We start from the raw sequence: 25,270 nt of genomic DNA, 5'->3' as shown, positions 1-25,270 counted from the left end.
CGCTTTCTCCCCAGTTACTCTTCAGCATCATTGACCCGGCCACCACCAGCAAGGGCGAGTAAATTAAAACGTGATCAGCAAACTGCAAGAGAGATCAGAGGGACAGTGGAAACGCGAGCCGCGGAGGGGGGCGCCGTGCGTGCGCGTGTAGGGGAGAGAGAGAGAGAGAGAGAGAGAGAGAGAGAGAGAGAGAGAGAGAGAGAGAGAGAGAGAGAGAGAGAGAGAGAGAGAGAGAGAGAGAGAGAGAGAGAGAGAGAGAGAGAGAGAGAGAGTGTGTGTCCTTCCCTCTCCTAATCTTTTCTCTCGCGCCCACTCTGGAACTGCTCTGCTTCTCTGGACCTTTCCAGAGACGCAGTCTCGAAGCAGAAGGCTGAAAAAAGGATTGCTCTCGCTTGTTTTGTTTTTCCCTCATCTGTCTTTTCCGTCTCCGTTCTCCTCATTCAGGGTTTGGGTTGTTGGTTAATTTCTTGCGAGACCGGCGAGGTTGGATTATTGGTGCGCGCTGCCTGCCTTGTGAGTGTGTGTGCTTAGCAGGAGGTGCGGTGGAGTTGCGAGGAAGAGATGTCTAAGATCGGAGGGAAAATTGTGCTTATCCTTAGCTTCGTGTTTCTGACGACTTGCCTCGATGCTGCGAAAGGGCTGCCCTTGAGGAAACAGCGCAACCACAGTCCGAAGGAAAGGAACTATAAGTTGGTAGAGGTGAGTGGAAGCAATGCATTGCCGCTTGGAGAGTAGGAGGGCCTTACTTAGATGACATTGTTACTCCAGCTTGACTCCCCTTCCTCTCTTGACAGCCAATAAACCCTGCGAGGTCCAGGGTGTTTAAACCCAGGTCAGTGCTGACTTCTGTGATCTGAAGGCAGGTAGTCACCAAAATGATAGAAGTGATGCCTCCTCCTCCCTTTATTAATCCAAATTACATTTGCTCAACCAATTTTGTACATTGTGCATATAGTCAACCCTACAGTTTAGTGTTCCGTTAACATTTTTTCCACCACAATCTCTATGTCCGAAAGCTGGATAAGGTGATGGATTTTCCCACCCTTCCTATGTTTGCATCGTTTCTAGTAAAAGTGGAAGGTTTTCAAATCAGCAGTCACCTTGAGTACATATCGGTAACCAAGCAAGCATGGAGCTGGAACATGGAGCACTAGGTTGTGATCTTATGTGGTGTTTGAGACTCACAGGGCCAGTGTACTTCTAACTTTAAGCATTTGCTTAAACCCAAAAGGCTGCTTCGGAATCTGGTCAGTTTTAAAAGTGAAAGCACACCAGCAAGTACAGCATTTCTTGAGAGCAATGTGGCAAAGCATTGTCTCTTAAATATAAATGTGAGCTTCAGTGTGAATTCCCAAAATTCAGCAGGTAGCACTTGGGTTAAAGTCCAGCTCTTACACAGATGGCCCAGACAATAAGTTTCTATCTCCTCTAACTGTGTAAATAATGAGTACTAACTTTATGGCTTTGGGTGCAGCCTCCATAGGCAGATGTCGTTCTTGCTGATGGCCTTGGCTACATTCTGAAATCATTGATACCAGTTAGGTGAAGCAATGGAGGTTGGGGTGGTTACTGTTTTTGCCATTCTCTTGAAAGCATCCTCTTGTTGCACCAAGGATGGCATCAACAGGATTATGCCCAGGAAATAATAACTGCATCCAGTGCTGCATTTCGTAATGTTTTTCTGGAACATCAGAGCCAGCTGAATCAGGACACTGGTCCATCTTGTCCAGCATCCTTGTCTCACTCTGGTCAGCCAGATACTTACGGGAAGCCCCAAAGCAAGACCTGAGTGCAACAGTGCTCTCTCCCCACTTCTGAATCCCACTACTGTACTGGCTTTCAGATGCATATTGCTTCCAACCGTGGAGATAGAACATTATGGAGGTGGAAACTTCTTTTTTCCCCTTTTGCAATTTCAGCTGAGTTGCAGGGGTCATTTCACACATTACTCAGGGCAAACACAAATGCAGGATTGCCAAGGAGTGTGCACTCAAAAAAGGAGCTGCAGCCATTCAAAGGCCCCTAATAACGTGTGTTTGCAATCACATGTCTGCTGACTTCATGGCGTGCATCTTTCGATGTACTTAACACCAAGAGCACTTTGTTTCATGGGTAGCTGTTCCACACAATACTCACTCCCATTGCCATGGGAGATGAAGCCAGCAATCGGTCTAGCTTGGCATTTTCTGTTCTGACAGCGAATGATAGAATTGGCTTTGGAAAGATCACATCGCATTTATACCCAGGGCAATTATATCCACATATGGATATATCCACATATGTGGATATAATGGTATAATATTGGCTCTGAATGTGGTGGTTATAGCCATTGACATATACCTCTGCATATTGAATTTTTTTGTTACGCCAATCATCCACATATCGCAACATCTTGTGGTAATTAACTCCATAGGTTCAGGGATTTTTCTTCTTCTTTTTGACTGAGATCTTTCATGAGTTGTTCTAATCAGTTTATAGGCAATCGGTGTCTCTGGATGTACCGATACAGTAGTTAGGATTGGTAGCTATATTTGTCATAGGAGTCTGTGAGAGAGAAAGAGAGCTACCTCATGTATGCACACTAACGTATTTCATGAATAGTTTTCTTTATCTGTTAAATTTATACTCTGCTCTGGTAACAGGATGCTCTGTTTATTATTTTATTGCAAAGTATATATTATTCTTTTATACAATGGATTTGTCCTTATTCCCAATGGAATAGAGGAATGGGCTGTAGCTCTGCGGTAGAACATCTGCTTTTCTTGTAAGGATCCCAAATTCAGTCCTTGTCATTTCCAGGGGAATGTACTCTGTCAGTTTCCACAATATTGAGCTAGCTGGGCCAATGATCCGACTTGAAGTAAGGCAGTTTTGTCAACTGGTTTTTTTGTTTGGCTTTTTGCTCAGGCAGAGCAGGAATTGTAGAAGCAGTTGCAAAGCATGGAATGGCATTCAAGGGGTGGAAAGAAGAGAAATGTGAATTGTGTGTGCTTCACAACTGAAGAGTAAGCATAGAATCATACTACTGTGACCCCCTGAGGATCATGTAGTCTAACTCCCTGTGGTGCAGGAATATGTAGCTGTCCCATACAAGGATCGAACCTCCAACCTTGGTGTTCTCAGCAACAGGCTCTACTCATGGTCATCTAAAAAGGAGCCCCCTCCAGTAAGTCCAGGGTCTAAATGTGCTGTGTTTCTCCACAGTTCACAGTACACTTTATCAGTCCAATTTGCCAACAGAAGAGTAGGGTGACATTTGGGACACTTAAGAGTCTGGTGCTACACGGTGTCTGATGTTGTGGGGTTGTGAGTGTTCAACATTGGACCAAGGCCACTTGAGCATTGCATCACCCACCTACTGGAAGTAATGCCAAACAAAATAAGTTTGACAAAGGGATAAGACAAAGTAGATGTTTTACGAGCCTTCCCATCGGAGCTGCTGTGCTGGGACGTGTTCCTTTCAGCATTATCTCTGCCCTGACTGCCCCTGTAAGGTTTATTTTCTCTTCAATTTTGTGGCCAGGGAGATTCCCTTCTCGGGAGCCCATCTGTCTCCTGCTGCTTATTCCTGACCTACAGGCGTCATTCTCTCCCTTCTTGACGTCTGTCCTTGTCTTGGCAGCAGATAATTGTCCTGTCACAGACAGTGGGTAAATGATGGCTCCAGGTGGGGGCAAGGGTGTGTGTGGTTTTGGAGGGGGGGGGGCAGCTGCTCTTGTGCCTTGGCTGAGCATGGAGGAGGCTGGCTTTGCCTCTCTGTGTGGAATGTGTGCCCCACCGGGGGGGGGGGGGAGTCGCTGTTTCTCTAGATGTGCTTTTTTACCTTTTCATTACTTCAGCAATTAAGTGCCCTGGCCTCCTGCTTTGTCCTTGGCTTGAGGTCGGGTTTGCAGGCACAAAACATGCACGGAAACAGCATCTGGCCGAAAAGGGCTTATTGTGCAAAGGAAGGTGCTTTATCCTTCGATAGCAAGCTTCTGTTTTGAGAAGTGCCAAATTATCTTAGTCAAAATAGGGGAGAGGGCGGCTTTTGTGGTGGGGCAAGAAAGATCTCAGACAGTGGGGAGCCAGGTGAGAGGAGATGGGATTCATTGGGATGGAGATACTTCATCCAGTTTCTCTGGACAAATAAGTCTGTTGACTTTTCTATCAGAGAAATCAAAAGAGTTTCCCTGGAGGCACATGTTTGAAGAGCTGATATATTCTTAACCCTTCCACACACCCTAGGCGGGCTGTTTTAGGATGCAGTGCAGTGGAAGAAATGAATGAGAGGGCAAATGAAAACAAATGAAGCAACAACAAAAAGTACTTTGTAGATTTTCTGGCCACTCACCCACCTAAAGTAACTAGAAATCAAAGGAGAAATTCCTAAGATAAATGTGGGAGCAGTTTTAGAGACCTCCATTGTCTTGGGGCTGTTGTGACATCACAGAAGTGCAATTCTGACAGCAGCTCAGCACAATGTTCTCAACAAACCTTAAAATCATCTGTTGACAGTCATGTTTCTTGGTTGGATGTTGCTTTCTTCTAGCTGCCTCCTGCTTCTGGCAAAAAACCCGGTGGCTTTGGACTTTTTTTAAATTTTCTGATTTACAGTATAATCATCATGGAGATGAAGTGTGGGAGACCAATTGCACTTGTTGAACTTCTGTCTTGCATGCAGTTGTCAAAGCCCCAGAGACCACAGCAGGAAAAGAGATTGCAACCTAATTTAAAAGGGGAGGGGAAAAACAACAGAGGTCAAAAGAGGAATCACTGTGCTGGAAATGTGCTCCTGCACTTGCCTGTTCCAGTGTGAAAGGTGTGGAGACCACTGTTTGTGACTGTGCCCTTTCCGGCTCCTTTTTGCTCATTCCTTCACTCCTCCACGCATGTTCAATTCGGCACAGCAAACGTGGCTGAAAGGACCCTCGGCCTAGCTCATATTTTGCTAATTATCTCCAGCTGCTCTGCTGCCCTTATAGGCTGCTGGCCTAGGCAAGCATCCGTCTTGACCAACTGGTGGGGAGGAAGGGAGCAGTTTGGTTTTTGGATGCTCTCAGGGCAACAGGCAGTGGCACATGGAGTGTCATAACCCAGAGGGCACCAGGTGCAGCCCTCTGTGTAACGTCTTTCCCAAGATAAGAGGCCGCACAGATGTCTTCAGCTCACATCTGCTTCTCGCTGCCTTCCCTCTCCTCCCCCTCCACCCCATTTGACAGAGTTGTGGCTGCATTGCTTGGCCAAAGCCAGCTGCTCCTTAAATCTATGCTCTGTCAAATGAGGCAGCTTAGCAACTTTCTCTCCCTGGATGTATAGATGGGGGAATCCCCTGGAGGTTTCTGCAAGGAACTTGACACTCAGATATATGTCCTGCTTTTTCAACTCTGTTTGGAGCGCATAGTTTGTGCTCCGCAGCTGTATTTCAATCCTGTTTGCATGACGCGCCCCTTCTGGTTTTCTGTCCAGCAACTGTGTGCAGGTGGTGTAACTTACATTCTTCAGTTACTGGGGTGCACATGTACAGGAAATTGAGAGCACTTGATCTGCAGTTTCTAACCTTTGCAGCCGTAAAGGGCTTTCCCAGCTGAAATTGTTGGAACACAGGGAAGGCAAGGGCTGCGTGATGATGTCTGTGAAACCTTTTTAATGCACGTTTTTGGGATGCAACAATTTCTGCCCCTACTAAGCATAGTAATGTTGAAAAATTCCAGAAATTTTGATGCTACAAGTCCTAGTGGAAGCAGGAAAGGATGTGGGATTTCTCCCGGGGAGAGTGGGGGGGGGGAGACACTGGAATCAGGGAGAGGGGAGGAGAATGAAAATATCGTACCCTTCAACATGAAGCAGCCCAAATCCAGAACACCATCTTCTGGGTCCGAAATCCTGTGTGAATTATGTAACTCGTGTGAGATTGTGGACAATGGAAAATGCAGTTGGGGGGGGGCATGGCACACCAAAATGTGCATTGGGGGAGCACAAGATTGCTGACCTGAAAAACCCTTATTTGGGGCACAGCGCCGAAAAACGCAGACGTGAAAAACACTTTTTTGGGGGCGAGATGTCAGCCTGAAATTGAGAAAGAGTGACACACCCAAAATGGCCACTGTACTCTTGGGGGGGGGAGGGACAGGGTGTCCTGTTTTTTTGGGGGGGAGCAGTTGACAGGTATGCAATATGTCTCTCTAATAATACAATATACACTTCAGCATTGAAATTCTACTAATCATCAAACACAACAAGTGTAATTGGAACTGCAGTTGGACAAAAATCAGCAATCCAAAAACAGCATGACATGTCAACAACAAAAAGGGTGGCTTTCAGGAATATATCTACTTTAACCCAAGCAGAGTTTGTTGTGGTAGAATGTGATAGAAGAACATTTGTTTTTCTCTGAAAGTATTAAGTTACAATAGGGCTGTGGATTACCAAACATTTAAACGCTCAAGGACCCCTACTGCCTTTGCTTCTCATCTAATTAAATCAGCAAAGACTTTTCAAGGCATCTGTAGTGGTGCATGCTCCGTTTCTGACACACTTACTCAATTTACTGTATTCAGTAAATTTGTACCAGGTTTGATTAAAGTTGTTCACATTTCTAGGTCCTCTAGCTGCACATAGAGAATACATAAGCTTCTCAGCCAGTGCCATTTGCCATTCCCTCAGAAAGCAGCAACTGGTTGACAGTGCAGCCAGTGGCATAGCATGGGGGAGCAGGGAGGCCGTGGCCCCAGGCACAAAATTCTGAGGGGGCACAACCAGGCACTGACTTCCACGGGGATCCCCATCCCGGTGAAGGTGGCAGAGCTACTCTTGCCCACAGTCAGCGGGTGCAGAGGAAGGGAGGTCAGCAAGGGGCAACCACAGCATGGTCTAGCCCACACTCCCCTCCACTGGCATTGGCGGGGATTCACCTGCCAAGGGCCACACCAGTTGGTGGGTAAGCAAGTGGTGTAGCACAGCCCTGTTTGGCTCTGGAGGGACGCTCTGGTGGTGTCAGCGGCTTGCCTGCCCTGGTTGCCAGCAACCCATGCTACGCCACTGAGTGCAGCTGCCACCTAATTATTTCCGCTCTCACAGCCACCAGCAGATAAATTGTGAGCTCCTTAAAAAGCAGGAAATGGGACCTTCAAACAGATTAAGCAGTTGTTAGCAGTTCAGATATGATTTCCTCACCCTTAATTGCTGATATTTGCTCATGCACCTAATACTGGGCAAGTCCACCAGTGATGAAAATAGGCACCCAAGTGTTCCACATTTCTTCCAGCTCAATAGAATTCTCTCTTATTTGGGATGGCACTGAGCACATTGGCTTTTTACTCCAAACTAGCGAGTTTGTCAGCTGATATTTATTTGCTGAAGTCCTTCTTCCAATTTTTTTTTTTAATACTGTTGGTGTCCGGGTCCCTTGTATGAATTAGCAGCCTATAAATACTTGACACCAGCCCTTTGAACTTCTGCTCTGTCTGCACGACTGACTGCTCCAGTGGAGAAAGGTCTGTTGATGGGCCCTTGTTGCTGCGTCAAGGGACTTGTAACACAAAGTCTTGCTGACTATGCAACCAGTTTGTTCAAACACCCTTCAGCTTTCCTTTTATCTATTTATAAAAATGAATACTTCCTTTTATCTGTCCCAAATTCTCCAACATTCCTCCCATCTTCCATGGGACTTGGTTATCTCCAGTTAAAGGACTGTAGGAAAGTCACAGAAGGATGTGCTGGGAATAGTGCTTCTCTTTACATGGAAGAAGGGCAGATTCACCCCCTGAATAACTGTGGGTGGCAGTGCAGGACCTCAAAATTAGTACTTAGGATGTACTCTCTTATCACCCTACTGATCAAAATGCCTAGGTAGACCTTGAAATGGAGAATCAAGGAAGCGTCCAAAGGAGGAAATGTTGCAGCAATGGGTTCTTCAGTTATCCTCATAGATAAGAAGAGAAGAAGAGTTTGGACTTGATATCCCGCTTTATCACTACCCGAAGGAGTCTCAAAGCGGCTAACAATCTCCTTTCCCTTCCTCCCCCACAACAAACACTCTGTGAGGTGAGTGGGGCTGAGAGACTTCAAAGCGAACCCGGTTCCCCAGATTACGAGTCTACCGCTCTTAACCACTACACCACACTGGCTTAACCACTACACCACACTGCATGTTCCAATCACAACCAAGAGACAGCATTGGCAGATACCTAAATTAATCTGCCCTAGAACAGTTGGCTATAGAGCCAAATAGAGGAAATGTGACCTTCGACTTAGGTGACACCCAGGACTTGATACCGAGATGAAAGTGTTGTGGAACCTGGGTTAGCTGTTATACTGCTATTCAAACTATAGGTGGCACTGTGACCAGTGAGTCATGCTGCTGTTCTTGCTTGCACTAATGCTGTTCCCCAGTTAACCGACTGGGATCAAGGGAACACATTGCTATCAGATGAACATTCATGGTAGGCAGCTGCCAGTTTCATGGAGGACAAGGCTATCGGTGGCTAATAGCCACGATGGCTATGCTCTACCCTCCACTGTTGGAGGCTGAATGCCTCTGAATGCTGGTTGCTGGAAACCACAGGAGGAGAGAGTTCTGTTGCACTCACATCCTGCTTGCAGGCTTCCTGTCGGCATTTGGTTGGCCACTGTGAGAAACGGGACGCTGAACTAGATGAGCCCTTGGCTTGACCCAGCAGGACTTGTCTTAGGTTCTCATGGTTTTAACCTGGGTCTCTCCAGTCCTAGTCTACTTCTACATCCAGTCTCTTTCCATACTAAGGATTTCTTTTCATGAAACAATTCATACACCAGCGGACCAGTCCTAAGTTTCTTTGCTAGGGAGTAAGTCCCATCAAACTCAGTGAGAGTTGACTTCCGAATACATACGTTTAAAGAAGATTAGAAAATGCTTATTGTGAATATATAGGGGGGGGGATTGTGTACACTTGAAAACGTGCACAACGTTGGCAGCGTTAAGATAAATTCAACAGTGTAAATAAGTTTTGATGGATAATAATGGAATACTGAATGGTTTAGTTTAGGTAAAATATGCATATGTTATGCAAAATGAACCATGGAAAGAGAAGAAGGGAAGTCATTGATATTTTAAGGTTGTTTAAATGAATGTTCTAAAATGTAAAACAGAAAATTTAATAAAAATTATAGGGGGAAAAGAGAGAGTTGACTTTTGAATAAATAGGCATAGCATTGTGCTGCACAAACAAACTTACTATTCTGTATTATTCTATTACATTGTGAACCTGCTTGAGCGTTTTTATTGGAAAGATAGGTTAGAAAAAGCTTTTGATAAACAAATATGCCATGGATGCTTTAGCTGAGTTTCCTGCATTGCAGGGGGTTGGACTAGATGACCCTTGGGGTCCCTTCCAACGCTACAATTCTATGAAAATCCTACTTTCTATGAAATCCCACTTTATTTATCAAAGAATCCGGCTTCAGCTTTCAAAACCTGGGTTTTTTTGTTGTGGTCTTTGAAGTTTGATGATGTAGAGTGGTTAGGGGGGCATTCTATTTGGTTAAGTAGCTCGAATAAATATTTGAAGTTAGTCAATGTGCTTCTCAGTTTCTGGCACACAAGGGACTCACTTCTTAGTGAGTCTGTGTCTGGCTCCCCATGGGCCACGTTTAATCCTTCCCTTGTGCTGCCACTCTTCCAATGAGCTCCCAGTATATATATTTTTCCCACTGCGGTTTTAAGGCCACGCGCCCCATCTCCAAAGTAGTTAGTGGATCATGCTGCTGCTATATTTTAAGAAATAAAACCATATTTTAGTCTGTTTGGATGGTGTAGATCAGAAGGTCTAGGGCGGAGAGCATGAACAGAGCTAGTGGGAGCAGCACTTCCGCTCCTAAGGTCAGTGGAGGGTAGGGAGCTGCCTGCCTCCTGGATCAAAAAAATTAAAAGTAATATTGAGGCCTTTTGATGGCCAGTCACTGAAAGGTCTGTTCTCAGTGGTTGGTCAGAACTGTATTAATCCAGTTAAAGGCGAAAAGGGCACGGTGCCAACTTAGTAGTGACACACCAAGGACCTGCTTCTTATCTAGGGCTGGAGAGATTTTTGGTTTTATCAGGACTGTTGGGAGCTGTAGTTCAGCAACGTCTGCCAGGCACCAGGGTGACTGCCGTTGACTTAAATGAAATAGCAATAGTAATAGTAGTAATTTTATTTATTCCTCGTTCATCTGACTGGGTTGCCCCAGACACTCTGGGAAACTTCCAACATAATCAAAGAACACAAACATCTCTCTCTCTCTCTCTCTCTCTCTCTCTCTCTCTCTCTCTCTCTCTATATATATATATATAAATGTAAAAATCTTGAAAGTGTCAGCCGCACTTTTCCGATTGTCCTGAAATTTTTCCGCACTTGACCAATCGTCCTGAAATTTTGACACAACAATGCAGGCCACTTCCCGAGGGTTGTTGGGGACAAAAACACTCAAATTTCACATCTGGGCAGGTAGAAACCTGGTTTTCCACCAAGTCAAACAGCGCCCTCAAGTGGCGTTATACCTTCCTTCACCCCCTCCCTTCCTGTGAAATCTAAGCCACACCCACAAACCAAATGACATCCCTAACCAAGCAACTGAAACCACCAAGGCGGCCATTATCAGACCCCTAGGCCTTTGTTTTATGTAGGCCCCTGCTGCCAGGCCCCCACTAGGCCCGGGGGGGGGATAACCCACAGCAACGTACTTGGGGGCACGGCAAGGGGTTTTCATAGCTGCCAAGCTATCCCTTTTTAAAAGGGATTTTCCCTTATGCTGAATAGGCTTCCTCGCGAGAAAAGGGAAAACTTGGCAGCTATGGGTTTTTACTTTACAATTTAGCACCACTACCCCCACCAAAATCCCCCACCAAATAACCACAAGACAAAAATAAATACCATCCTTCAAAACGTCATGAGATACGCCGGTCACGGAGAGGGGAGGAACAAACAGAATAGATCATGGTTCAGGACACGTGGGGGCAGTCACATGGATTAGCCACAACAACGCGCCACACCCACAAACCCCGCCTCCGCCACGAGATCCTGTAAAATAGGAGGACTCTGAGGCTCAGGGGGATCTGAAGGGGGCCTATTACCAGACAACCCACAGAGTCAGGCCAGGGCCAAGGAATGGAGATGCAGGGCGGAGGCCTCGGGTCACATTTAAATACTAGCCCAAGCCAAGGCCTCGCCTCTACTTTACAGCCTAAAGACTAGGACTCGGCTCCATTTTACAGACTAGGCCTCAGCTCTACAGCCCTTTAAATACTATCCCGAATGGAGCCCTGGGTGGGAGGTGGGGGTAGGAGGAGCCCAAATAGGTCATGGGCTGACGTAGGGTGGGGGGAGCAACTGTCCAACAACCACCAAAACAGCCATTCCACCCCCAAAGCCGAAGCCCAAAGCCTCTCCTGTAGGAGGAGCCCAAATAGGTCATGGGCTGACGTAGGGTGGGGGGAGCAACTGTCCAACAACCACCAAAACAGCCATTCCACCCCCAAAGCCGAAGCCCAAAGCCTCTCCTGGCGGCTGCATTAATAAACGCCTGGCAGCATTAGGCAGTCGTTCATCAATTCTCCTAACACACACTTGGGGGCACAGCGAGGGGTTTTCACTTTATAATTTAGTGGGCATTGTGTCCATAGCTGCCAAGTTATCCCTTTTTTAAAGGGATTTTCCCTTATGCTGAATAGGCTTCCTCGCGAGAAAAGGGAAAACTTGGCAGCTATTATTGTGTCACATGCGAGGCTCCGGCGGCCATTTTAAGTAAGGGCAGTTGTGCCCCTTTTAACCTAGGCTTTACCGCTACTACAGCTGATTGTAAGCCTCTGTGTCTTTTTTTAAAAAACAAAAACAACAACCATGCACTTTTTCTCCCCAGTTTAAGTCCTCAGATATTTGCAGTGGCCACCCCCCACCCCATTTACTATTCCCTACCTTCCCCTTGCCACTTCCTGGGCTTTTTATGGAACTGAACAACTCGGGTGCTTCAGAACGTGCCTTCTGTTGCCAGGCCCTTGCAGGGCCAGACAGAGGCCCGGGTCACGTGACCGAGGCCCCCTTTGGATTCGGAGGCCTGCGCCAAGTGGCCCATATGACCCCCCTCCTTCTGTCTGGGCCTGTCTGTTGCTACGGGACTGTGGGGCTTCGCTATTTGACCCCCCCGTCGGGATTTTTTAAGTAGTTCTCTGCGTCCCAGGGCGCATCATCACCCCTGATCCTTAATCTAAATATATAGAAATGTTCACGATGCGTGCGCAGGGGCCAATGTATGGAGATACAGGCAGGAGGGGACAACAGAGGGCTCAGACAAAAGTAAATACTGGGAAATGGAACCCAGAAACTGACATTTCCTTCTCCAAGGGTGGGGGCCAATGTAGGAAGATACCGGGGGTAGGGGCCAACACTCCACAGGGACAACAGAGGGCTCAGACAAAAGTGCATGCTGGGAAATATAACCTAGAAGCTGACAGTTCCTTTTCAAAGGGTGGGGGCCAAGGTATGGAGATACAGGGGGGAGGGGCCAACACTCCCCAGGGACAACAGAGGGAAGGGTATCCTACTGAAACACAGGGATGAGCCAGGGTGGAGGGAGGAGGGGCAGGATACGTCATGGATCGGGACAGGGTGTGGGGGGGATCACAGGAAAGAACCACAGCAACGCGTGGCCGGGTCAGCTAGTCAAATATAAAAAACTTCTCAATACAGGCCTGCCTTCAGATGTCTTCGAAAGTTGTGTAGTTCTTTATCTCCTTGACATTTGATGGGAGGACGTTCCACAGGGCGGGTGCCACTATGGAGAAGGCCCTCTGCCTTGTTCCCTGTAACTTCACTTCTCGCAGTGAGGGAAACGTCAGAAGACCCTTGGAGCTGGACCTCAGTGTCCAGGCTGAGCGGTGGGGGTGGAGAGGCTCCTTTAGGAGTCAGCCATGTAGACATTGTCCATCAAGTTTTGAGGCATCACATTTACCCTAATATGCTGGCAAGTATTGTGAGGTGAACGTGGCATCCCTCTGCAGAATGACCACTATTTCCTCCCTTTGTGACCATGCCTCCAACCTGATACGTTATCGTCAGAAAACGCTTTCCTCTGAGACGAATTCTTTCCGCCCCAGGATCATGTTTTGTGACACTCTTGTTCATCACAGGGAGCAGCAGCAGAAGCTCTTGCACCAAAATGAACAGAATGGAACAATGTGACTCCTTGTTGTTTTCACACCTAAGAATCCAGCATGTCCTGAGGACCCCTTTTCTGCCCTAGCACGCCATATGTTGTTGTTGTTTAGTCGTTTAGTCGTGTCCGACTCTTCGTGACCCCATGGACCATAGCACGCCAGGCACTCCTGTCTTGCACTGCCTCCCGCAGTTTGGTCAAACTCATGTTCGTAGCTTCGAGAACACTGTCCAACCATCTCGTCCTCTGTCGTCCCCTTCTCCTAGTGCCCTCCATCTTTCCCAACATCAGGGTCTTTTCCAGGGAGTCTTCTCTTCTCATGAGGTGGCCAAAGTATTGGAGCCTCAGCTTCAGGATCTGTCCTTCCAGGGAGCACTCAGGGCTGATTTCCTTCAGAATGGATAGGTTTGATCTTCTTGCAGTCCATGGGACTCTCAAGAGTCTCCTCCAGCACAATAATTCAAAAGCATCAATTCTTCGGCGATCAGCCTTCTTTATGGTCCAGCTCTCACTTCCATACATCACTACTGGGAAAACCATAGCTTTAACTATACGGACCTTTGTCGGCAAGGTGATGTCTCTGCTTTTTAAGATGCTGTCTAGGTTTGTCAGCAACCTTCGCCATATATCGAAGGGCAAAGGTCTGCAGCGGAGCCTCCTTTGCATTTTAGAACCCTGCTTACGGAGGTATTTGGTAGTGGTGAACCCAGGAAGGGACAGCTGTCCCTTGCACAATGAAAATTTCATGTACAGTACAGACTGAACGCCTAAGTGGAGCTTACGTACATAGTACTTGACAAAGATTTGGTGTGACTGGTCTCCATTCCAAGGCTGTAGAAATGTTCACACAGGGAAGGAATATGCATTATTTCAGTTGGTTTATATGCAGTAGGGCCATCCTGATGTTGTGGGACTACAAGTCCCTTCATCCCTAGTGGGTGGGAGTTGGGAGTCCAGCAAGATCTGGAGTGCTAAAGGTTCACCATACCTGCAGCTGTGGCAAGGAGGTTATGCCAAAGATTTCACAAGAAAGGTGAAGGATTGTAGGAAGAGGCAGCGGGCAGTTCTTGGCTTAAAGGGCAGCAAAGGTGACAGGATGGAGTCTTTCCAGGGAGCCAAAGTCCTTCAGAAGGCTGACGGGAGATGGATAACAGAGCATCACAAGAAGGGATGTTTTGCTTTCACGGAAAAAATAGTACTGCTATGATTCGTAAAGATGATAGTTCCTCTTACCAGGTATGAAGAGAGCCATGTGTTAACTTCCATATGACGAGTAAGAATTGTTTTTAAGTGACCAAGTAAGGGTTCTGTTTCCTAAGAGAGTTGTTTATGTGTGTTTTCTTTCTTCCAGGCTATTGGTGTGTCACAAGCAATAGCAGTTGCATTAGGGACAATTTTTGAAAGCTAGCAGCATGTAGGTCTTCTTTCAAGGCTGCATTCTTCTGTTTTCATGCATCTTTGTTTTAGTGGCTTTACAGCTCTTATAGTTTAATTGAAGCCCATGGATGTAACATCTCTCTCTCTCTCTCTCTCTCTCTCTCTCTCTCTCTCTCTCATTCTCTTTGACCAGCAGGAGTGACTCGACCATTAGGCAGGGTGAGGCAGCTCCATCAGGTGGCAGATGCCGTAGATAGTAACAGCCACTTGCCCACCCCTGTTCCTCCTGAATCCCTTAAGCTAGCCTGCTCTGAGCCACCTAAGGTATCCTGCTGCCTTCAGGTAGAGTGGAGGGTGTTGTCCCACTGCCCATGCTGAAGTAAGGTTCAATTTGCCCAGCCCAGTTGGATTCTGTACATTGGGCAGGAGGGGGAACCATCTTGTCCGTTGCTTCAGGCAGAAAATTGTCTTGGACCAGTTAACTTAGTCAAAAATGGAAGATCCCATTGGCAAATCTTGCAACTGTTCTCAACTGTTCTTATTGCCCTGGGGGAAAGATCCAAGAGACAAGGCCCGATCCCTAGAATGATCACACTTTCCTCAGCCTTGTAGATGAAAGTGGGGGAGGCGGATGTTACTGCAGCCCTTTTGTCACTGCTTAGCCCCATTCCTAAATAAAACAGCAAAGAGACCAACAATCTCCCCGCTGCTTTCTCTTCCTTTCACTGTGGGAGGGGAAGACAGGCTTCGGTCCTTTGATGTGCAGGCCTTGTAAATCCATTGATGATGCCTTGTGTGTGCGCTCATGTGAGTCAGGACCAGCCCCAGTTCCCTTTGAAGTGCTCCAGCGATCAGGATGAAAGTGGGATGGAGGGGGAAGAGTCCTTCCCAAGCCATCAAGCCCTAATTGCAGGTAATAGTTCCCTTCCGTATCCCATATGGGGAGGCGAGCATCCCTGTTTCCCCTAATCTTGCAGTTACATTCTGGGCTCCTGCAGTGAAAGGAAGTAAGCACACAGGGAACAGGCTCAGAGAACTCGGCCAGCACGTTGGGAAATACGGCAGCTCCTGGCTGCAAGATGCACGGGGGAACAGTTGGAAGTTCCTTGGTGAAGAGTTTAAAGTACTGTACCTAGAGCACAGGAAGACCTTTTCTAGGGATTTTGCTGGGCTGTTGCCGATTCATACGTCTATTATTATTTTTTCAAAAACAAGGTTAGGGTTTTTTTTGGGGGGGGGGTTGTACCAGTGTGGCAATTTCATTCTTGCGGAAGGTGGTGGCGCAGAATGCATGAAAAGGAACGGCAGCTGGTTTGCGCAAACGGTGTGGCCTTGGTTTCTTTGCCACTCTGGAACTTACAGCCATGTCAGCTTGTTCCATTATAGTGGAGGTTGCCGTGCTTGGGTCTTTTTAGATCAGAGTGAAGGGGACATGATAGAAGTCAGCAAGCTAGACAAAACATACAAACACAGGAAACTACCTTGGGCTCAGATCATGGAGTCAGTCTAGCTCTGTGCTGTTTACACTGGCTGGCAGCATCTCTCTAGGGTTCCAGTCTTTGCAAGCTCTGTCCAGATATGCTGAGTGCTATTGAGCATGTGCGCCAGGTATAGGAGCAGGAGTTGGGGGGAGTTAGCCCCTTTTTTGCCATACCATATTCTGGATGCAGATACAACTCCCCACCCCCCTGCTGCTGTTTCCTCTTTAGGGAAAGCCTACACATAACTATAAAAAGGTATATAGCTTGTTGCAGGCTGTTTTTATCAAGGAAAATGGCACAAGGTAGGAAGTGTTAATCCTGACCCCTACTTACTCTTACCACCATGATCCTCAGGCCCCTTCAGCTGCTTATTGGCCTTGTTTTTCAATGCTGGAAGATCCCATTGTGGATTTCTGAAAAATAAAAATATAATTCTAGGTTAACTCCAATGCAGGTGTTTCCGTATGTTGAAAGAGTTTTATTAGTTGAAAGGCATGAATGCAATGCCAGAACCAATAATTGGCCAGTGTGGTGTAGTGGTTAAGAGCGGTGGACTCGTAATCTGGTGAACCGGGTCTGATTCCCTGCTCCTCCACATGCAGCTGCTGGGTGACCTTGGGCTAGTCACACTTCTCTGAGAGACTTCACAGCCTCACTCACCTCACAGAGTGTTTGTTGTGGGGGAGGAAGGGAAAGGAGAATGTTAGCCGCTTTGAGACTCCTTAGGGTAGTGATAAAGCGGGATATCAAATCCAAACTCCTCCTCCTCCTCTTCTGCTGCTTCTTTGCACATGTATGCAAATAGGTTTTAGAATCTCTCCCCTCCTGGTTGTGGATTCCGTGTGATGCTTTTGCCACGCAGAAAGGTAAAGATGCAAAGTGCGGCACGGCACCAGTGAAAAACTGGCGTGGGGGCCGCATATTGATGGTTCTGTAGAAGAAGAAGAAGGTAGTACCAGAAACATGTTAGTGAGCAACCAAGGTTTCCGTGCCTGCAGCCTAGAAATGGAGAACATGTAGCCCTCCAGATATGGTTGTATTACTACTCCCACCGTCCCTGATCACTGCCCATGCTGGTTGGGGCTGAAGTCCAGCAGCATCTGAAAGACTGGAGGAGATTCCACACTCCTGCTGTAACAGGGAAAGTTGGGAAGAACAGATTGAAAAATAGCTGGGCCAGCTCAGATCAAACTAATTCGCTTGTGTGTAACAAGTAAACTGAGCTTAAATGGGGTGGTCCTTGAGAGTTAGAAGAAAAAAAGCACAGGGATAATGTAGTATGAGCCATGAAGGACTGATCAAAAGCCAGGTGAGATGCACCAACATAATTATCTGTAGGTGTTCATAGTAAGCCCAAGGGATAGGAATGTGCATGCTTAAATATGGTGTGTTTGATATCTCAGACCAGTATTCTGGCCCATTCACAGCTCATTAATACAACAGGGCAAGTTGCTGGCATCCCTAGTGCCCACTCTTATCTTGCCCCTGGTGTGAGAAAAAGAAAGCAGCTAGATCTCTGTTTTCATGAGGCAATGGAGAGTGGTTCTGATGATGCTTCCGTCGCTGCCTCTCTTTGCCAGATCTCTACTTCATCCGACACGGCTTCAATCAAAGAAGACGAAATGCCGCAGTCTAACAAGGTCCGGAACCTGAGGCGAAATGGACGGGCCATGCCACACAGGCAGAAACGCCGTTGGCCACTACAACATGCTGCAAGGAACCAGTTGGCACCGCTCCAGCCAGGTGGCGCAACTCAGGAGGAGAGCACGCCCTTTGTGCTGGACTTGAAGAACCTGCCAGGCTTAGCCAATGTGGACCTGAGTGCCCAGAATCCAAATATACAGGTAGGCCAATGGGCTTAGGGCTGTATTGATTAGACTCGGAACAAACAAACAAAAAGTGGCACCATCTGTAGTTCATTTAGAACTGACTTGTGCTTTGGGGTCTACTTCCACCTTGCCCTCCCCTGCCTTGTTAAATGGTCACAGATGCTTGTGCCATGCAGTGTGTGTGACTGTTGAAAACAGCTTTCTTTAGTACCCTTAGTGGCATATTATATGCACTTTAGTAGAAAAGCAGTTTTGCAAGCAGGGTTTGGGACATGACCTAACTGGATTGATTCTGGATTGAGAATTATTGGACATTGAGAAAGCAGGGTAAAGGAGAGCTTTAAGAGTGAGTGTCTTGGTCAGCACTAAACTGAGAGAGAAGTGGTGAAAGCTCAAATGGGCAAATACATAAATGTAGGATGTACTGTTGCTCTTAAAAGAACCTCACAGTGCTTTAGTGGTGGTGCCCCATAAACCCAGTGCCATTACTTGCAGGTGACCATTGAGGTCGTGGATGATCCTCAGGCTGAGATGGAGATGGACCTGCTGAAGGAAACTAGCAATGACTGGTCTCTGACCTCCTCTGAGTGGCTGTCCCACAAAGACCTCTTCTGGCCACTTTTCTGGGAGTACACGGACCCCATGGAGGAAGGGGAGGAAGGGGACAATTTGGACATAAGGAGCAGGGGGGAAGAAGAAGACGATGATGATGAAGAGGAGGAGGAAGACTACACTTCAGAGTATGATGAGGAAGAAACGGTGCTGAGTGGAGTGGGAGGTGACTGGGACCAGCGGTGGCCCCATCAGAAAAACTGGATCTTCAAAGAGAAGTATAATTACGGTGAGGCTCCCTTTCCTGCCCTTGGTAGGTCTACAGAGCTGCTTAACTCATTGACTGTTAAGGGAGAGAGCAAGAAGGTCTTTTCAGTTCATTATCTCCTCTGTTCCTCTCCAGTTAAGATGAGTGGTCCAGTTGATTTTTTATGGGGAAATCTAGGATGTATCCAACTGAAATGCCTGTATTATTCCAGCAATCCCAATAAGCATCCTTCCATATTTGTGCTTTCTCTCCTGTACATATGCTTGAGAATTCCTAATTTAAATCCATTTGTGAAGTTGGTGAGCAAAGTCTGCTTTATGTGATACTAACTCATTATGCAGACTGAGAGAGAGAGAGAGAGAGAGGAGAGGAAGATTTGCATGTCCCCTTTTTCCGCTGTAGATACATTGATATGACAAGTGTTGTGTATATTGGAAAAGCACTTTTTCTCTGCCCTTCATATTGCATAATGTGCATGCATTTTGCAACATGAAATGGAAAATATAACATATGAGATGACTGCAAATCAGGCCAACAAGATCTTGAGCCAGTAGGTAGGGTAACCCTTGAAATTTTAGGCACTGTATAGCTAAAACCAGGAGAATTCTGGGAATCACAGCTTTCATTTAAAAGTGGGGCAGTACCTGGCAGAAAAAGCAGCTGAGGTGGCACATGCGAGTCTCCTCTTCTGGAGGTTTGGGTGAGAGATCTAGGCTGCTGGGTGATAGGGAAGAAATGTGTGTGAGAGAGACCTTTTTCTTACGCTCTCCAGACTATGAAGACGAAGAGGAGTGGAGCCCTTGGTCTCCGTGCACTGTAACCTGTGGCACAGGCAACCAGAAAAGAACCCGGTCTTGTGGCTACGCATGCACTGCTACAGAGTCAAGGACCTGTGACCTGCACCGCTGTCCTGGTATGCCTGCCTTGTTTTCTTGTCTGCCTCTTGTTCCCTGTTCAAAGCTCCTGCAGTTAACTGCAGCTTTCTCAGCTGTAAAGAGAGTGACCCCCCCTCAATTTTGAGAGGATCCCTTTTCAAACATCCCAAGAAGACTGGGGTGAGTTTCCAATAGGGATGCTTGTGGCCTGACTCTCTGGCAAAAGGTCATCTCCATTCTGACATTTCAGGTGCTGAGAACACCATTCTTCTCCTCGTGGTTGTATGTTCCATTTGTGCAATGATTTCCACGTGCAAAGGAGCGTCTTTTCCCTCTCCTTCCCTGCTCTGTGGCCTGTGCCTTAAATCTGCTCTTGGGGGTCCCTCCAGCCCTCTGGAGGAGGTTGGGGGAGTGTGGGGAGAGAAGAGGGGAAAGCACATTTTGCTGCACAAATGGAAGGCGTTTCTCAAACAGGACAATTGTTGTATGTGTTGCTCTCATGTGTTGGTAAAAGTGCTGCGGTTGCCAACATAAAATGGCTGCCATTGGCTGCAATAGAAGAGGTGAGGGTACTCTGTACTGGTGAGTACTGTCACCAAAATCACTGGTTATGTGCAATCCCGTCTCTTATTTTACATTGCTTGCACAAAATGCAAATGCTCCTGAAGAACTTTGTGAAAAGGGGTGCCCCTCTCCATGAGGAATTGGTTTCAGAGTAATAGTGGCTCTCCAAATATTGTTGGACTTCAGTTCCCATCAGCCCCAGCCAGCATGCGCAGTCAGGCATGATGGGAGTTGTTGTTCAGCAATAACTGAAGCAGCCACAAGTTATCCATTCCTGCTTTCAGAAAACCTTTCTCCCCCCCCCCCATCCTGATAATCACCTCAGCAACTCCTTTCTTTTCTCTGACACACTTGATATATAAATGCCATCAACTGAAAGGCCACTCAGTGTTGTGGGTCAAAAGCAAACTTTGGGCCTGTCTGTGTCTATGTCACATTTTGGCCTGGGAGTTGTGGACAGGAAATGTATACAGTGGTACCTCGACTTACGAAGGCGATCCGTTCCGCAGCGCTCTTCGTAAGTCGAATCCTTCGGTTGTCGAAGCATCCATTTTGCGCATGTGCGAAGCGCGGTTTTGCGCTTCTGCGCATGCGCTGACTGCGCCCCCCGCTTCTGTGCAGGCGCAGAATGTGTGCATGGCAAAAAGACTTCCGGGTTTGCCGACTTCATAAGTCGAAACCTTCGGAAGTTGAGTCATTCGGATGTTGAGGTACCACTGTACAGGATTGGAGAGATTGAAGCCCAGCTCATGTAACACCTTTTAAGTGGCATATGGTTCCCCCCTGACACTTTTGCTTCTGTGTTTCCCTCAAGGAGCAGATGGGGAGTTGTCTCTTGCCACAGAAGAGACACCATTTGAAGCTGAGAATGCCACAGAGATCCTAAACTCAGGTCAGTAAATTCCAAATGAGCACAGCTATGCTACGAAATTGCACAAGGAACTGAGTGAGTGAGTTGATCATAATCTTAAGGTTGTCTCACGCCCTGTCTCTGTTTCTTATGCACACATCTGTATTCTCTTGCTCACTTCCAAGATAAGCTGTCAACGGCATATGGTTTTGTCTGACGGCCGTTTCTCTCTTCTCCCCTGCACCCTTTCCTCAGATGTGGACAGCTGTGAGAAGTGGCTCAATTGCAAGAGCGACTTCCTCAACAAATACCTGAGCAAAGTGTTGTCGGACCTACCCAGCTGCCCCTGCTCCTACCCACTGGAAGCTGTCTACAGCGCCGTCAACCTGCGGGACGAGCGGCAGGGCAAGAACTTCCGCTGGCGAGATGCCAGCGGGCCCAAGGAGCGGCTGGACATCTACAAGCCCACAGCCCGCTTCTGCCTGCGCTCCATGCTCTCCCTGGACAGCACCACGCTGGCTGCACAGCACTGCTGCTATGACGAGAGCGCCAGGCTGATCACGCGAGGCAAGGGGGCTGGGGCCCCCAACCTCATCAGCACCGAGTTCTCCCCCGAGTTGCACTACAAGGTCGACATGCTGCCCTGGATCCTCTGCAAAGGGGACTGGAGCAGGTACCACGCCGTGCGGCCTCCGAATAACGGGCAGCGGTGTGCTGACAACCCCCCAGAGGAAGAGTACCTCTCTCAGTTACAGGAGGCTAGGGAGTATTAACGTAGGGGGGAAAACCAAAAAACGCAGGGAGCAGGACGTTTTTGGTCTCCCGCGCAACATACTAGAGAGTATAACAGGGCCTCTTTTCTTCTCTCTCCTCCCCTCAGCTTTTATGTCAACAAAGGCCTCCGCTTCAGAATGGCTACAGAGCCGCTGCTTGTTTTGCATTCCCTTGGTAACCAGGTAGTCTGTAGGAAACCTTAGTGTAAACTCTACAGTGGCTTCTGCCCTGTCTTCTACATAGTGGCCTCCAGTTTCATTCCTGACTTCCTCGTTACCCAAAAGTTGCCACGATTGGCCTAAATGGACTGTGCCAGAAAGCTTGCTGTGGCCATCCTGAGGGATTATAGGGGTGGAAAGAGCCAGAGGAAAGGGGGGAAGGTGTCTTTCAAAAGACCCATTTTATACTCCACACAAGCTGTCGAACAAAGGCAGACTGGGAGATCTCATGGCCTAAAACTCTAATCGGGTGCTTGAAGGTTTTGCATAGAGTCTGTAAGCAGTCTCAAAGTGAATGACTCAATACACCTAAATTCTGTTTTTAGCTAAAAGGGAAACTTGGTTGGACATATTGAGAGTGACAGGTCTGGCTTAAAGTGTCTGTTGTCTTGATGTAGTCCCAGGGCAAGAGAAAGGATGATGTTCCACACAGTTTGGGAGAAACTGGGATGGAGGGGTGCTGGGTTGTGTATGTGCTTTGGAATGTAAGTTCTGGGACATCCCCTAAAGTGGATGAGTGTCAGATGAAGCCAACCTGCTTGCTAGGTTGATAGAACAATCTGGATCTCATTTCTATCCAGCAAGTCAGATAAGGAACCGAGCAAATGTTTTAAAATTTATTCTTCTCTTCAGGCCAGAGGCAGGGCAGAAAACTAAGCCCAACACATTTATAAGACTCCAGGGGAGGAATTGAACATCTTGCCCTTCTGAGCATTCTGTCAACACAAGCATTTCCGCTGGCTTGCAAGACATGACAATCCTGAGCACAGTTCCTGGTTGTTGTTGTTGTTGTTGTTGTTGTTTTAAAAAAGAAACCTGGACCAATTGGAGGGGCAGGGGGAGAAGAGTCGGGGGCAGGGTGAAGTTCTTGTTCAAGGCTTCTGCTGACAAGACTCAATAGTTGAATCCTAAGCCAGGTGTCCTGGGAAAAGTTGCAGTTCTGAGCAACCTCAGTTGCATGGGAAAGAACAAAGCCCATGTCTTCCAGCCAAACCTTTTAAATTTCATATACCAGAGGTAGCCAACACGATTCTTTCCACATCTAGCCACCCCTGATATAGAACTTCATTCTGAGTTTTGGATCTGATGTTTGGCAGAGGATTGGTTGGAACAACCCAGTCATGGATTTCTCACATTGCTGTTTGGTTTCTCAACTTGTGAGGGAAAGATCCAGCTTTCCAAATTTCATGTTTCTGTTTTGTTTTGGGATTTTAACTTTTGGTCTAGTTCCTTTATCATTGGCAGTGCAGGGACGGGTTTGCCTCTTGATACAGTGGGTGACAGCTGGGTTGTGAGTGAAGGGATTAGTCCTAGAGCTAGTGGTGCTCTGGAGCTTTAAATAAAGCAAGCCCACAATTCTTTGCAAAGTAGTTGTGCAAACTTGCATATTTGTCTTGCACAATTTAGTCTACTTTTCCTAGTTTTGAGGAAGGGCAAAGAGCCATCAGACTGAAACCCTTGTTTTCTCTTCCATATTGTGAAATTTTGCCAGGCATCAGCTGGAAAGGTGTTCCTTTTTTTTAAAAAAAAAATAAAACTTAAATTTTCAGGGTGCTAAATTTTATACTCAGTACTAACTTCCACATTTGCATGCAGAGCATAGCAGCCACCATTTTATTACTCTCTGGTAGCCAGAAAGCCTGCCTAGGCGCTCCTAATCTTTTCTCTGTACTTTGAGAACTAGGAGGTTTCTATTCTCTTAACATTAAAGGTCATATTTTCAAGGTTCTGTATCATAATGTAGATTCTGCATTATCTGTCATGCAGATTCCTACGACAGCGTTCACCCTTCTCTGATGCTCTGTAAGGTGTTTGCCAACTTGGGAGCACACCTCTTGTTCCTGCTGAAGTCAATAGCAATAACTCTAATTGGTTTGAAATTGAGTAAGATTGCTGCCTTGACCTTTATATCAAGGTTCTTTTGAGCCGACGCCACATTCATGCCATACTTTTAAACCACTGTTACCATTTTAAAAAGTTGTGGCTTCCCTCAAAGAATTCTGGGAGATCTATTTCATTCAGGATGCTGAGAGTTGTAGGAGAAGCCTATTCCCATCATAGAGCTCCCAGAATTATTTGGGAGGAGCTGTGATTATTTATAGTGGTAGCTTAGTGCTTAAAATGTATCATGTGAAAGTAGACTTGCCCGCTGACTCCAAGGACGGGAGCCTTTTGTTGGAAGATGATGCAGAGTCCAGAACCACCTTCTTTTACAGGACATCCAGAACAGCCAGAAATTGGAAGCTTGTGTGCTGTCCCTTCTTCTACCAGTTTCATTAGTGATGTCTTAAGTTTATGGAACTTCATCTTGCGGCCTTTAGTCCCCTTTAAGTGGTGATTGGCCTTATAGGCATTCCAGCAAATTTTGTTGTGTGTTCCTGGCGGCGCAACATGTCTGGCAGACTCCATGATGGACAAGCCATGATCTCAAGATGTTTGGACCGCTCAAAAGACTGTTGGGGGAGAGGAGAAGTAGGTCAGCTTGGGCATTGCAACAAGACCCTTCTTTCTTTTCACTATTTTGCTGTCACTGCAGCAAACTGAGTATCTTAAAAAAACAAAGCCTCTCTTTCTCCCTTAAAGCTCACGTTTATTGCTCAGGACTGACACAGGCTGTTGGACTGGGATGGTTCTGCTGTGGCATCTAGTAATACTGTAATAATAATATAATAATAATAATTTATTATTTATACCCCGCCCATCTGGCTGGGTTTCCCCAGCCACTCTGGGCGGCTTACAACAGAATATTAAAATACAATAATCTATTAAACATTAAAAGCTTCCCTAAACAATAAGTACATTAGGAATCAGTAGGTCTGCTGTCTTATGTGGACTTCCTGAGTGAAAAATGTACCTGTGATCCTGGAAATAATGAAGGCGCTAGGGAGTTTTGTCCTATTGCCTGCTTCTATCTTCTGCTTCTGTCTCCAAACACAATCTTAAACTGGTGCATTTTGCTGCATTCAGTGGCTTGGCTTGTTTATGGCTCCACCTTGTAAGTTGCTACCATCAGATGCTGTCATTCTCTAGCCCAGGATTAGGCGACCTTTTCTGTTGGGGACCACATTTCCAGGCAGAAATAGTCTGTCAGGGGGCCACATAATTCCAGCAGCACATGGGACCCAGAGTCAAAGGTAGGTGGGGCTACCGCCTTTCTTTCTCTTTCTGCCACCCTCTTTCCCCATATTTTTGCCCTGAAACTAAGTCCAGGACTACATCTTAGGGCCACAGGTCACGCCCCCCCCCTCCTGCTGCAGCCCTTTTTTGTGGCATCTTCTCTCAGCTCAGGCTCTTGTGTTTAGAAAATTGTGCTAATAAAACCAAAAGGTGTGCTGG

The 25,270-nt window shown here is 46.9% G+C and overlaps 1 protein-coding gene across 1 annotated transcript; it reads left to right on the top strand.

Moving 5' to 3' along the window:
• The first annotated feature begins 241 nt into the window (after positions 1-241).
• ISM2 (isthmin 2) lies at positions 242-21,855 on the top strand. The gene is made up of 6 exons (XM_035107977.3): positions 242-699; positions 17,585-17,848; positions 18,329-18,674; positions 19,426-19,566; positions 20,907-20,984; positions 21,198-21,855. Exons 1-6 carry the CDS (start codon positions 562-564, stop codon positions 21,713-21,715), a joined length of 1,485 nt encoding a protein of 494 aa, XP_034963868.2. The 5' UTR covers positions 242-561; the 3' UTR covers positions 21,716-21,855.
• The last annotated feature ends 3,415 nt before the right edge of the window (positions 21,856-25,270 follow it).

This window comes from Zootoca vivipara, chromosome 1 (assembly GCF_965207765.1).
Source record: "Zootoca vivipara chromosome 1, rZooViv2.hap1.1, whole genome shotgun sequence".
NCBI lineage: Eukaryota > Metazoa > Chordata > Lepidosauria > Squamata > Lacertidae > Zootoca > Zootoca vivipara.
The sequence above is the reverse complement of the archived record's forward strand: the minus strand, read 5'-3'. Positions and strand labels throughout refer to the sequence as shown.

Excerpts from the sequence above, each read along its gene's own strand:
- ISM2 (XM_035107977.3), top strand. The coding sequence starts at position 562 with ATGTCTAAGATCGGAGGGAAAATTGTGCTTATCCTTAGCTTCGTGTTT. Across the intron at positions 19,567-20,906 it reads TGACCTGCACCGCTGTCCTG|GAGCAGATGGGGAGTTGTCT; the intron begins GTATGCCTGCCT and ends GTTTCCCTCAAG. Across the intron at positions 20,985-21,197 it reads CACAGAGATCCTAAACTCAG|ATGTGGACAGCTGTGAGAAG; the intron begins GTCAGTAAATTC and ends CCCTTTCCTCAG.